This window comes from Silene latifolia, chromosome 2 (genome assembly GCF_048544455.1).
Source record: "Silene latifolia isolate original U9 population chromosome 2, ASM4854445v1, whole genome shotgun sequence".
Taxonomy (NCBI): Eukaryota; Viridiplantae; Streptophyta; class Magnoliopsida; order Caryophyllales; family Caryophyllaceae; genus Silene; species Silene latifolia.
The window spans coordinates 159,720,850-159,735,389 of record NC_133527.1 but is presented as its reverse complement, the minus strand read 5'-3'; the positions used below and the strand labels follow the sequence as shown (position 1 = coordinate 159,735,389).

Sequence of the window (14,540 nt, the reverse complement as noted above, 5' to 3'; positions counted from 1 at the left end):
ACAAAATGTGCATTTCATTTAGCTAAAATGATAACCTGACCTTTAGGCCCGTTTTACGAGGTCATAACGACTTTTTTGGGCCGGGCCTATTTCACAGAAAGTTCTAGATCTCTTTCTTAGCTTTCCAACGCCACTGAAATCACCTTATTCCGAGTCTTGTAGAGAAAGTTATGCCTAAAATACCACAGGCTGTCAAACGCGCTTTCTTGCGCAGAAGGAACCCGCTGAGGAAAGGACGCAGCAAGTGCTGCGCCTCTTCCAAGGGCCGCAGCACCTGCTGCGCCTCTTCCTCAATGTTTTCTTGTTGTCCAAGTTTCCGTGTTTTAACCTAAGTCGGTTGTTTCCGGATCTTTCTCTCCTTTCCATAATTCCGTCGTGTGATTAGTATAAATAGGAGCCTTCGTTCCTCATATTTCTCACGCGAGTGTCCGCCCTTCTCTTCTCCCTTTGCATTCTAGACCTTTGTTCTTACTTTTTGGCGTCTACGTGCTTGAACATTCGACCACGTAAGCTCGGATCCTTCTGAGTACCAGCCTCGTTTGCATGACCGACCAATTTGACCAACTCCACATCAATCAACTTAATTAACTTAATCGTTTTCCTCTTACGAGGGCACTTTCATATTTGCATTATAGTTCGCGTCGAGTATCACTAATCGATATCTTAGTCCTTCTCGTTTCGTCAAACATGTAAGTCTGAGGGTGTAAATCTCTCTTTTATTTATTGTATTTTATTTTATTGTACCATCAATTGTAAAGTTTATGTCGAAAATACCTCTTAAAACCGATTTATAAAACCCTTTGTTTAAAACCCTTTTTACGGATTTCCAGAAGACAAACCGTCGAGAAAGGACGCAGCAACTGCTGCGCCTCTTCGAAGGAGCGCAGTTCCTGCTGCGCCTCTTCGTGAGGCTGCCGCAGTTCCTGCTTCCTTTCTTCTTCCTTCGTCCTCTGTAATTCGTTCTTTCTTATTTGTTTTCGTTGTTTCTTGTTAATTCTTTGATACAATAGCACATTAATTTCACATGTATATTCATCATCATTAACACGTAATTAATCCATCACTAATCCGACTTAAATCCTAAGTAATCTCATATTTGCGGGTTTTCGTCAGTAAATTCAATCCGGGTTGTAGAAATTCGATTCGTTCATATTGAGTTTCTGTAATTCACTTCATTGATATATTTTCATCTGTATATTATATTATTCGTCATTAATTTGTCCTCAATTCATCATGTTTAGTTTATTTCATTCACCCATGTCACTAATCAATCATTCGTTCATGTAAATAATTAGTAATATTCCGTCTCATCCATGTTTTATTGCTTTTATGACCATTAATCACATGTAAATAACCTATTAATCACTTCCATCCGAGTAAATATATTAATTGATCCTTAAATTCACCAATTCAAATTAAGGATTTGTAGTTCCGGCTTCACAGCGAGAACTCATCCTTGGAACAGACGCAACAACTGCTGCGCCTCTTCCAGAGGGCGCAGTCCTGCTGCGCCTGTTCCAGGCTGAGTTCTGTCTCTGAACTCCGTTGTTACTTGACCTAGTTTAATTAGCTTACGTATAATTAACTATTATCCGTATTATCACCTTCTGATTTGTTCGTTAATTCTTTCTCCTATTCTTTTTCTCAAATTATCCGTTTCAAAGGTATTTTCGACATAAATCGCTAAACCCAATGTAATTATTGTAATTTTCTATTATTGTATTATTTATCGCATTTGTATGATTTATTTGCATGCTTTCATATGTAATTGAGCATTAAATCCAACTTCGATCCAATTGTTTGCTAATTACGTGTTAACCGACTTAGTTAATCCTTCACATGTTAGGATTAAAACTTGGATGTTGCATTGCATGCATATAATCGACGATATATCAAGTACGAATAACTTCCCTAATCATTAGTAGAGGCCGCTATCGAGGCGGACGGGATTAGGTGTTCGATCAAAAGAGCTTCCTAATACGTACCCTCACCCCTTACTCCAGATCTCTGTGAACATCCGTGTTCATTGGCATCCACGAGAGTCTTTCTAGACATATAATGCTAAGGGTAACGATTGCTTAGTGTTCATGTCACTACTTTGTGTCTTGACATGGCACGAGGTATTCGAACGGTTTCCAATATTCCACAATAAATTGGTGGCGACTCCACAAATACAAACGCTTGTTTCCCAAGCGCCCCCGTGGCCCATGTCCACAATTTAGAAGCTTTTTGACGATCTTGTATGGACTAGTATGAAGAGGAGACAAGAATTATGACCAAGGATGTAGGAATAAAGAGTATATAGAAGGATCATAGGGTTAAAAGTAAGGATGACGAGAAGGAAGTCAATACAAGAAGAAATTGCTCGAAATCTAAACAAAGAGTTGCTCCTTTGGCTCTGAAAGTATGCTAGATGAAACGGCGTCGACAAATCAAGTGATCTAGGCTTTTGAATCACTCCAATAGGAGTCCGGATGAGAAAATGACGTCCGTTTTACAATCCGAGCTCAAACAAAGAAGCTGTCCGCCAATCCGCTCGTCCCGAGACTCAAGACGCTAGTCCCCTAAGACAAGACGCTCGTCCCCCACTCCAGGACGCTCGTCTTGAAGCCTTGTGATCCGAGCGTCCCGAGACCAATCCGCTCGGATTCCTCTCCAGTGCAACACGTCCTCTTCTTTCTCTATTCGAGATGCGCATATTTTTGAAAGACTAGCTAAAAGGAGACCCGCATCTTTTCTTGAGAGGAGCGATTGCTCAAGGACTTAATCGTCATTTAAGCCCTTAGTAACCCTAATTCTTGTATCTAATCTTTAGTATAAATACCCCATTGTACTACTTAGATTAAAAAGCTCTCTTAATAAAGCCTTCTTAGTAGAAAACTCTCTTAGATTAGATTAGGAGTAGATTAGAATAGATTAATTTTAATCTTTCCACAAAATTACACGTTAATCTTTCCTTAATTATTGTTCAAGTTTATTACTTTTGGGTAATTGAATATTATTGGGTTATTATTGGAGAATTGACAACTCTTCATCAATCAATCAAGTTTCTTCTATTATTCTTTGCTTTATTATTTGGATCATCTTAAGGTTGTATAATTCTTTTACCCTTTACTCTTTATTGTTTATTTCCTCATTCTCTTATCATGTTTACACTTGTTGTGATGATTGACACCATTAATGACATGTTTACCATGATAATAAATGAGTAGTCTCTTAACTAGGATTAGTGGGTAATTAGGGGTAACCAACATGGGGTTAATCATGCTTAATCTAATATGTTTTCATAATTAAATTGCTTGCTTGTTGTGATGTCAACCTATGCACATGTTATGTTTGATGAAATGCTAAGCCTATGAATTCTTGCATTTTTACGCATCTCTTATCTACTCAACAAGACTTGTAAGATATAAACTAACTCGAGTCTTGTTAGACCATGCATAGAAGTTGAATAGGAGGAAATTAAGTCGACTTGTAGGTGTTGTACAATCTAATCGATTCGGCTCCGGGACCCAACTCTTCCTATGAACCGTAAGACATAAACCAACTCGGTTCCTTTAAAACATTAATTGCTTGCAACTTTGTAAACATATTTGTATGATTAACACCATGAATCCCCTATGACCCTATGACATCCTAGTGCTTTTAGTCATTTGTTTACATTTCTTAGTTCATTGTTGGCTTTACTTTATTACTTTCATTAGTTTAGAATACAACTACAAACCCCATCAATTGTGACACTAGCATAAATTTAGGTAGATAGACTTAGAACCCAAAGCACACCGTCCCATGGATCGACCTCGACTTACCGCTAACTAGTTGTTTGTTGAGTATTAAAAATGTATTTGATTGGGAGATCCAACGACATCACCCGTCATAAACCCAAGTCGATCGAGAGTAATCGTCGATTATTGTTAAAAAATAGCGGGATCCACAGGACCCGTTTTCATCGTACGGGCCCCATAAGTCGCAATGGACCAAATCAAAAGTGGAAATAGGAGTAGAATTACTTAACGGAAACGGTGTCCGAGTCTGTTTTGCTCGAATGCAAATATCACATGATTTATTGTGCAAAGAATTGAAATCAGTTTGTGAAACAAAATTTAAATAACGTAAAACAGAGGGAGATGAGTGTTTAAGTAGACGGTGCCAAAGATCGAAATTGTCAGCGGGTTTTACTATATGAACCGTGGCCTTCTCGTCATGGATACCTTGAAGATAATAAAGTCCCTCGCGTTGCTCACCCACACCAATCACTCTCTTTGAGGAACGGTCCTGTATAAGACACAAATTATGAGAGAATTGGATCGTAAGAAAGGTGTCGAGAAGCAAACTAGAGACGGAAAGTAAATTACATTGTAAGTTTTCAGCGTAAAGTACGTTACGCAAAATTAGACGAGAAGAAAAACAAATATTGTAATACTACGGATTTTCTTAAGTGACTACTCGACCGAGTAGAGCTTACTCGGCCGAGTAGTGCTATTGGTATGGTGTGTTTCGGTTCTGCCGAGCAATACTCGGCCGAGTATAGTGGATACTCGACCGAGTAGAGGATACTCGGCCGAGTATACATTTTACTCGACCGAGTATCCGGTCTGGCGAAGTGTATTTTGACGGTTTGATTAGGGAATGTTTAGGGTTATTTTTATATCCCGCGTCAGTTTCTAAAATATCATTTTCAAACTTCATCATTTTACGATTACCCTAATCACTTCCTAATCACTCCCTAATCATCCCATAGCATCGTTGTGTGTGTAATCTTCGTGGTTCTTGCGCATAATTCCTCATTCTACTGTTGGTAAGTTCTATCTCTATGTTATTTGTATTCTTTGGGGTTACTGTATTCATATATGGAATTGGAAATATGGGGGATTGTGCAATGTGTAATTGTGTTATGTGATTATTGTATAGGAGAAGTCTTCGTAGAGGAGCCTTTCTGATTGTTCGAGTTTTTTTATAATGTTGATTGCTAAGGTAGGGTTTCCCTTACTCAGTTTATTGTTCATTGTTAAGACATGTTGTTTTGTAAATATTATTATCTGCTGATCATCGGAGTATGAGTGTTGTGGTGACGGTGTTGATGTGGGGATGTTGTGACGGCTGTGATGTTGTGTGATTGTGGTTGTGGTGGAGTCACTTGCGGGAGTGGCTTCACACCCTAGTTCGCCCTCCGTAGAACCCGCCACGGGAGGTGATGTGCACATTAAGGGACATGGATTGTTAGTCGCTCGTTGATGAGCTGGACTAGGTGGGAGCGGCTGCGGTCACCCATTGGCGGCGAGGATTACCTGTTGCGATGGGTAATCTGGCAGGGCTACACACTTTGGTGTGTAGTCGGTTACTGGGTGAGATCGAGAGACTGGAGTTGGAGGATGATCAGCTGGTTATTTCGTCTAATTGTCTTATATTGTTTGAGTAATACTGACCCCGTTATTGTTGTGGAATCTGCGGTGATCCATTCGGGGATGGTGATCAGACTTGACAGGTATTGCTAGTGGTGAGCTTGGGGCAGTCTTGGGAGCGTTGTCATCACCAGTCATAACATCACCGTTCGAGTCTTAGTTTTGATTTCATTAGTTGTCAGACATTGGAGTTGTATTTGTTGAATCGGTTTTTGGATTTTGGTTGATGTAAACTTTAACCCTTTATGGCATTTAATAAATATGCTCAGTTCAAACGCTTTTGATATGTACTAACCTCGGGAAACCGAGATGGTAACACACTTTCATGGGAGGGTGGTCCTGGTAAGGCACCTTGGTATGAGGGGGTGTTACAATGTGGTATCAGAGCCGAAGATTCCGACACCTAAACAAATGAATCTAATGAACTTAGGGAGTCGAAATAAAATGAACCCGGGGAGAGTTGTTTGGAGCTACCGCAAAGACTCGGGAGACGTCCCAGAGTCGCAATTTGGCCCTCATTAACTCGAGCCGGTCACATGGGGAAGTGTGATGAGAGTTGTGTCTTGTATGTGCATGTTTGCGAAGGTTCCTGTTGATGATAATTGATTGTTGAGGAATGTATATGTGGAATTTGTAGTTTGGTGATTTGAGAAATAGTTGAGGGGACGGGTTTGTGAACTTTTGGTGTATCGGATTTAACTTGTGCATGATTTGTATGATTATATGTTTATAACGTGACATTCAGTTCCTGTCGATACATGTTTGTTGGGGGAAATAGAAAGCATGATAGGGGGCTTTTACTGTTTAAACCCGTCTATGGTATGGCTCGGCCGAGCAGGGCAGGTACTCGACCGAGTAGGGAGTACTCGACCGAGTAACCAAGCACTCGACCGAGTATTGTTTGGAAGTGAGTAGCAATGGCTACTGTATGTGTTTACTCGACCGAGTAAGAAGGTATACTCGACCGAGTAGTGACTACTAGGCCGAGTATTGTTTTTACTCGACCGAGTGTTGTTTCTGGGTTTTTGACATTAGCTACTGGAGTCGAATACTCGACCGAGTATCTAGGATACTCGACCGAGTAGTCGTTACTAGACCGAGTATTGTAGTATACTCGGCCGAGTGTTCCTTTGGCGGAAGAGTGTTACATTTTGAGCCGTAGGCTTTTGTGCTTACGTTTCCTTGTTTCTTATCAGCTCAAAATGCCGCCCAAAAGAACCCCCGCACAGATCCAAGCTTCTGAGATGACTCTTGATGAGGTTGCTCGCATGATTGAGCAACAAGAGGCTCTCCTTGAAGCTCTCCGAAATATGGGAAAAGGGAATGAGAAGCCGATGGATGCTACTCAGCTCAGCATCATCATTGCTCGCTTCAATCCTACCACATATGAAGGGGTAGGTGAACCAAAGCTACTCGAGAAGTGGCACCGTGAGATTGAAGCTCTCATGGAAATGGTTAAGTGCCCCGAAGACATGATCGTCGAGCAGGTAGTGTACTACCTGAGAGGTGAAGCTGCAGTTTGGTGGGAAAACGTCAAGGAAGATGCTAGAGCTTATTACCAGGCTGAGGGTCTGGGAGCTATTCCTTGGTCCGCGTTGAAGAGCGCTATGAGAGAGCAGTTTGTGCCGGAGCATATCCGACACAAGATGAGATCTGAGTTTGATTCCTTCACCATGACTAAGGAGATGACAGTCACTGGCTACTATCATCAGTTTATGGAGCTATCTCGTTATGTTGACGACATGCAGCTAGGACCGAGGGGTTTAGCTCTCCGTTTTGAGAGAGGTTTATCTGCCAAGATCGTGAGTCGTATGCCATCTAGGGTTGCTACTGACCTCAAGGAAGTGTACCTGAGAGCGGGCCAAGCTGAGAGAATGGTGGATCCCTCAAGAGAGATTGATGAGAGGACGTCTTCGGAAAAGAGGAAGGCTGATAGTGGAAGCAACAGTCAGTCGGCCAACAAGAAAGGGAACTTCAATCATGCAAAAGCTTTTTTTGGTGGAGGTGGTTTCTCGGGGGGATCTTGTGGTTGGGGAAAGAATGGAGGTCAGAGTGTGAGTGACAACTCTAACCTTACATGCTTCAACTGTGGTGATGTAGGCCACAGGAGACGAGAATGCACGAGTTACAGGCCCGACACTGGTTCAGGAGCTCGGCAAGGGAATTTCTCTCAGGGGCCAACTCAGAGTTTTGCTAGTAACCGACCGGGAGGATCATGGAGGAACAGAGGTGGACAGGGCTACCAGGGCAGTTATAACCGCAGTGGCGGTGGGTCATATCAACGTCAGAACAACAGCACCACCCAGGATTCAGCAGCTAAGCCAAGTACCTCCAATGCTTCAGTTCAGGGTGGAGGTCAGAAAAACAGTGGGAAGCTTTTCATGATGGACAAACAGGAAGCACAGGATGATGCTCATGTAGTTACCGGTACCTTTCTTGTTCATAATGTACCATCCTTTGTTTTGTTTGATTCAGGGGCTACACACTCTTTTGTGTCTAAGGGTCATGCCATGTCGTCTATGGGTTTGGGTAAGTTTGAGGTTGTAAAAGATGATGTGTTCATACCGTCAGGGGAGTCGGTGTCATGTCTCAATTTGTATAAGGGTGTGTCTATGGTGGTTGGAGGGGTAGATTTACCGATAGATCTGTTAGAGTTTCCTATGGATGGGTTTGAGGTGATTGTCGGGATGGATTGACTGGGTAAGTATGATGCCAAGATAGATTGTCGGCAGAAGAGAGTGTCTTTAAAGGGGCCTAAGGGTGTTAGGGTCTCTTATAGAGGGTTTGTGGTGAAACCTAAGTGTAAGTTCATAGCTGTGATGACTTTAAAGTCATGTTTGAGGAAGAAGTGCCCCTTGATTCTCTGTCATGTGAGGGATGACCGAGTAGAGCCGCCGATAGCTTCTGAGATATCTGTGGTGAGAGAGTTCGAAGATGTCTTTCCTGAGGAGATACCGAGTTTGCCTCCCAAGAGGGATGTTGATTTCAGCGTGGAGCTTAAACCGGGAACAGGTCCGATATCCAAAGCACCTTACCGTATAGCAGCTAAGGATTTAAAAGAGTTGAAAAAGCAGATACATGAGTTTCTAAGCTAGGGTTACATCAGGCCTAGTGTGTCACCGTGGGGAGCCCCAGTTCTTTTTGTAAAGAAGAAAGATGGGAGTATGAGGCTGTGCATCGATTACCAAGAGCTGAATCGTGTCACAGTGAAGAATAAGTATCCTTTGCCAAGGATTGATGACTTGTTTGATCAGCTAAGTGGAGCAGGTGTGTTTTCCAAAATTGACCCGAGGTTGGGTTATCACCAGCTGAGGATAACAGATGAGGATATTCCTAAGACAACGTTTCGATCTAGATATGGTCACTATGAGTACGTGGTGATGCCTTTTGGGTTGACCAATGCACCAACAGCTTTCATGGATTTGATGAACCGGATCTTTACACCGTTCTTGGACAGGTTCGTGGTTGTCTTCATCGACGATATCATAGTCTATTCTAAGACAAAAGAAGAGCATGAGGAGCACTTGAGGATAGTCTTGCAGACTCTGAGAGAGAATCAACTTTATGCCAAGCTATCTAAGTGCGAGTTCTGGTTGGAGGAAGTGGCTTTTCTAGGTCATGTGATATCTAAGAAGGGGGTATCTGTGGATCCTAGTAAGATTGAGGCCGTAACCAAGTGGGAATCACCGAAGAATGTTGCTAAGATTCGGAGTTTCTCAGGCCTTGCTGGTTACTACAGGAGATTCGTGAAAGATTTCTCTACCATAGCACGACCCATGACATCTTTGATGAGGAAAGAGACCAGATTTGTTTGGGACGAGAGTTGTGAGGAGGCGTTTCAGACCTTAAAGGAACGCTTGACACCAGCTCCTATCCTAGCTTTGCCAGAGGGATGTGAGAACTTTGAGGTATATACCGATGCTTCAAAGAATGGTCTTGGTTGTGTTTTGATGCAGGCAGGGAAAGTCATCGCTTATGCTTCGAGGCAGCTGAAGCCATATGAGGAGAACTACCCTACTCATGATCCGGAGTCAAGTGCGTTGTTTTCGCTCTTAAGATTTGGAGGCACTATCTTTATGGAGCAACCTTTAAGGTGTTTTCTGATCATAAGAGCTTAAAGTATATCTACACTCAGAAGGAGATTAACATGAAACAGAGACGGTGGATGGAGCTTATCGGAGATTATGACATGGAGATCATCTATCACGAGGGTAAGGCTAATGTTGTTGCAGATGCTCTGAGTAGGAAGAGCGTTCACTCGCTATGTACAGCCATGTCCTTGCTAAAGCTGAGGAATGAGATGTCCAAGATGGGGATCTTTATGTTAAGAAAGGGGGATATCATCGGGGATTTGACGATCGAACCATAGTTGTAAGAGAACATCAAGAGTAAGCAGGAGCTTGATCCTAAGATTCAAGAGTGGAAGTCAAGAGTAGAGAGTGGGACGGTTTCCAGGTTTTCTATCCATACAGATGGGAGTGTTCGTTTTGATGGGAGATGGTGTGTTCTTGAGGATGTAGAGTTGAGGAGAGTGATCTTGACGGAGGCACACTGTACTCCTTATTCAGTTCACCCGGGTGGTGACAAGCTTTACAAAGATCTTAAGTAGACTTTCTGGTGGCCAAACATGAAGAAATATGTAGCTGAGTTTGTGGCCAGATGTTTGACATGTCAAAGGGTCAAGGGTGAACAAAGAAGACCTCAGGGTAAGATACAATCTTTGGAAGTACCTAAGTGGAAATGGGAGTCAATCTCTATGGACTTCATTGTGGGGTTGCCTAGGTCACAGCAAGGTAACAACATGATCTGGATAATTGTTGATCGGTTAACCAAGTCAGCTCACTTTGTTCCTATGAAAGATACTTGGTCTAAGATGCAGCTGGCACTGGGTTACAGGAGGCATGTGGTTCGGTTACATGGTATACCTAAAGATATCGTTTCTGATCGTGATGCAAGGTTTATATCCAAGTTTTGGCAAGAACTGCAGGAGTTGATGGGTACAACCTTGAAGATGAGTACAACCTTTCATCCAGCAACTGATGGTTAGACGGAACGAACCATCAAGACCTTAGAGGACATTTTGAGGGCATGTGTTCTGGAGTTTGGGGGCAGCTGGGAAGACAGGCTTGATCTGATCGAGTTTTCATACAACAACAGTTATCATACGAGCATCGGGATGGCACCTTTTGAGGTTTTGTATGGCCGGAAGTGCCGAAGTCCAGTTTGTTGGGATGATAGTTCTGAGACAGTGGTTTTAGGGCCACAGCTGGTACAGGATATGGTTGAGCAAGTCCAGTTAATTCGGCAAAAGATGAGAGCAGCTGAAGATCGTCAGAAGAGCTATGCCGATTTACACCACAGGGACATTGAGTTCGCAGTAGGTGACAAGGTCCTTTTGAAAGTGTCACCTATGCGAGGTGTGATGAGATTTGGGAAGAGAGGTAAGTTAAGCCAAAAGTTCATAGGTCCTTATGAGATTTTGGACCGTATAGGCGAGGTAGCCTACAGATTAGCTTTCCCACCAGCTTTGGATAGAGTTCACAATGTTTTCCATGTTTCTCAGCTTCGGAAATATGTGAGTGATCCATCGCATATCCTTGAGATGGAGAACATCGAGCTTGATGAATCCTTGTCCTACGCCGAGATTCCTAAAGAGATTCTTGATCGCAAGGTTCGTAAGACAAGAAATGGTGAGACGGTCTTACTCAAGGTCCTTTGGTCTAATCATAATGTGGAAGAAGCCACATGGGAACCCGAGGAAGCCATGCGAGAACATTTTCCTAGTTTTTTTGATCAGGTATGTTTGGTTACGGGGACGTAACCGTTGTCTTTTTAGGGGGGTAGGAGATGGTCGCGGTTGTGTTTGTCTTATTTTGAGTCGGGTTAGTGAGTTTTGTGGTGTCTTGTGTGGTTCTTCGGCGTTGATATATGCTTGTTAGTGTAGTCTTTTTGCGTTGTGTAGTGTCTTGTTTGAAGGTGGAGTGTGAACTTCGGGACGAAGTTCTTTTAAGGGGGGAAGAATGTAATACTACGGATTTTCTTAAGTGACTACTCGACCGAGTAGAGCTTACTCGGCCGAGTAGTGCTGTTGGTATGGTGTGTTTCGGTTCTGCCAAGGAATACTCGGCCGAGTATAGTGGATACTCGACCGAGTAGAGGATACTCGGCCGAGTATACACTTTACTCGACCGAGTATCCGGTCTGGCGAAGTGTATTTTGACGGTTTGATTAGGGAATGTTTAGGGTTATTTTTATATCCCGCGTTAGTTTCTAAAATATAATTTTCAAACTTCATCATTTTACGATTACCCTAATCACTTCCTAATCACTCCCTAATCATCTCATAGCATCGTTGTGTGTGTAATCTTCGTGGTTCTTGCGCATAATTCCTCATTCTACTGTTGGTAAGTTCTATCTCTATGTTATTTGTATTCTTTGGGGTTACTGTATTCATATATGGAATTGGGAATATGGGGGATTGTGCAATGTGTAATTGTGTTATGTGATTATTGTATAGGAGAAGACTTCGTAGAAGAGCCTTTCTGATTGTCCGAGTTTCATTCTACTGTTGATTGCTAAGGTAGGGTTTCCCCTACTCAGTTTACTCTTCATTGTTAAGACATGTTGTTTTGTAAATATTGTTATCTGCTGATCATCGGAGTATGAGTGTTGTGGTGACGGTGTTGATGTGGGGATGTTGTGACGGCTGTGATGTTGTGTGATTGTGGTTGTGGTAGAGTCACTTGCGGGAGTGGCTTCACACCCTTGTTCGCCCTACGTGGAACCCGCCACGGGAGGGGACGTGCACATTAAGGGACAGGGATTGTTAGTCGCTCGTTGATGAGCTGGACTAGGTGGGAGCGGCTGCGGTCACCCACTGGCGGCGAGGATTACCTGTTGCGATGGGTAATCTGGCAGGGCTACACACTTCGGTGTGTAGTCGGTTTCTCGGTGAGATCGGGAGACTGGAGTTGGAAGATGATCAGCTGGTTATTTCGTCTAATTGTCTTATATTGTTTGAGTAATACTGACCCCGTTATTGTTGTGGAATCTGCGGTGATCCATTCGGGGATGGTGAGCAGACTTGATAGGTATTGCTAGTGATGAGCTTGGGGCAGTCTTGGGAGCGTTGTCATCACCAGTCATAGCATCAACGTTCGAGTCTTAGTTTTGATTTCATTAGTTGTCAGACATTGGAGTTGTATTTGTTGAATCAGTTTTTGGATTTTGGTTGATGTAAACTTTAACCCTTTATGGCATTTAATAAATGTGCTCAGTTCAGACGCTTTAATTTTGATATGTACTAACCTCGGGAAACCGAGATGGTAACACACTTTCATGGTAGGGTGGTCCTAGTAAGGCACCTTGGTATGAGGGGGTGTTACAAATATCGCCACTTTTAGTAGCAATAGTAAGATCACCATTAGGCAACCCAACCGACAATGGAGAAATAGTACAGATATTAGAAAATTGAGATAAAGAACCTGACATATGGTGTGACGCTCCCGTGTCAATAATCTAAGGAAAATTAGAATGATTATCGTGAAGTGTGTCGGATGCGGGAGCGGATTGATGAGCACGTCAAAGCCTTGTTATCTCATCCAGTTGATGTGGACTCATTGAATTGAAGTCCAACCTGTCCATGTTTGATAGAGACGGGCCAGAGGAAGATGCACCAGTGGTGATAGCAACAGTGTTTTGCGCTGAATTTCCTACTGCCATATGCACCTTAGGTGGATGACCACCTGCCTTCCCCTGTTTTCAAATACGATCCTAGTTCACATGACCTTGTACATCCGGTACAAAGGTGGCCTTGCTTAAATCTGTGGCATGAGGGTCAACAAAAATACGGTCGCGGGGACGCTCTCCCCACCAGTCCGGGAATTCACCCGTGACACGATAAAACTTTTGAAAATAATGACCGGGTCGATTACAAGCAATGCAAAAAATACGGTTCGGGTTATTTGTAGAAGCAAAGGAAGGGCGTGTATGAGCTTGAGAATCACGACCCCTCCTGAAACGTTAGACCCGTTAGTAATACGGGCAGCAAACGCCATTGTTACGGGCGTACTGTCGGTTTTTGGTTGAGACAAGTTTCTCACACCTTCATCTTGAAGCAGCCTGTTATAAACAATATCTAGTTGGGGAAGAGGGGTAATACCAATAATTTGTGATCGGGCATTAGAGAAGCGGGCATCAAGACCCATTAAAAATTCGCGTACCCGTTTTTTTTTTTCTCGGCGAGAATTAATAAGATTCAATCAGTCACAAGAACACGGGTTGCACGAACACTTAGGAAGCGGGTCATGCTCTATGATTGCATCCCAGATTGTCGTCAGTCTCCCATTGTAATCCATCAGGCTCTCGGTTGGGCCTTGTCGACAGGCCATCAACTCTGCCTGAAGTTGATATACTCGGGCTTCATTTGTTTGGCAAAACCTATTTTTGATGTCTTCCCATACTTGTTTTGCCTCCGGTCGAAGCGAGATCTGCTTGCGTACCGACGGTGCAATCTTATTGAAAATCCATAGAGTGACAAGAGCGTTGGTAGACTCCCAACTTTCGTATGAATCAGCAGTAGAAGATGGTTTCTTGATGGTACCATTGATATAGCCAAGTTTTCCTTTGGCCATTCAGGCGAGGTAGAAAGATCGTGACCAATCATCATAGTTGGTACCATTAAAAGTGACCGTAGAGATTGAGTGGCCTGGATTTTCGACATGAACAATCGAATATGACGAATTGTGTTGAGACGAATTGATTGGATTAACGATTTCGGAATTAGGCATAATGAATTATAAATTGAAACAAAATAAAAAGGAAAATTGGATTGAAAGATTAGTGGACCTAATCTCCTGATACCATGATAGAACCTTATGAACGTTTGAATGGAAAAGTAATATAATTTATGATGAAAGAATTGTGTGTGAAATACAAACACTGTTAGGCTATATATACAAGAGATATTGCACTATACAAAAGATATTGCACGACTTATTTACGGCAAAGAATTATATGGCAAATAATATGGGTGATCTTCCTCTTTTGGTGAAAGTGAACGTTGGAAGAGCAACGTCTTTCTTGAGCATTCTGACTATTGATTCTGCTAACATTAAAAATCAGACCCTAAGTCGTATG

The 14,540-nt window shown here is 42.7% G+C and overlaps 1 protein-coding gene across 1 annotated transcript; it reads right to left on the bottom strand.

Annotated features, from left to right (window-relative positions):
* Positions 1-13,663: 13,663 nt before the first annotated feature.
* On the bottom strand, positions 13,664-14,035 carry LOC141641526 (uncharacterized). Its single transcript, XM_074450185.1, has one exon. It carries the CDS (start codon positions 14,033-14,035, stop codon positions 13,664-13,666), a length of 372 nt encoding a protein of 123 aa, XP_074306286.1.
* Between the last annotated feature and the right edge of the window lie 505 nt (positions 14,036-14,540).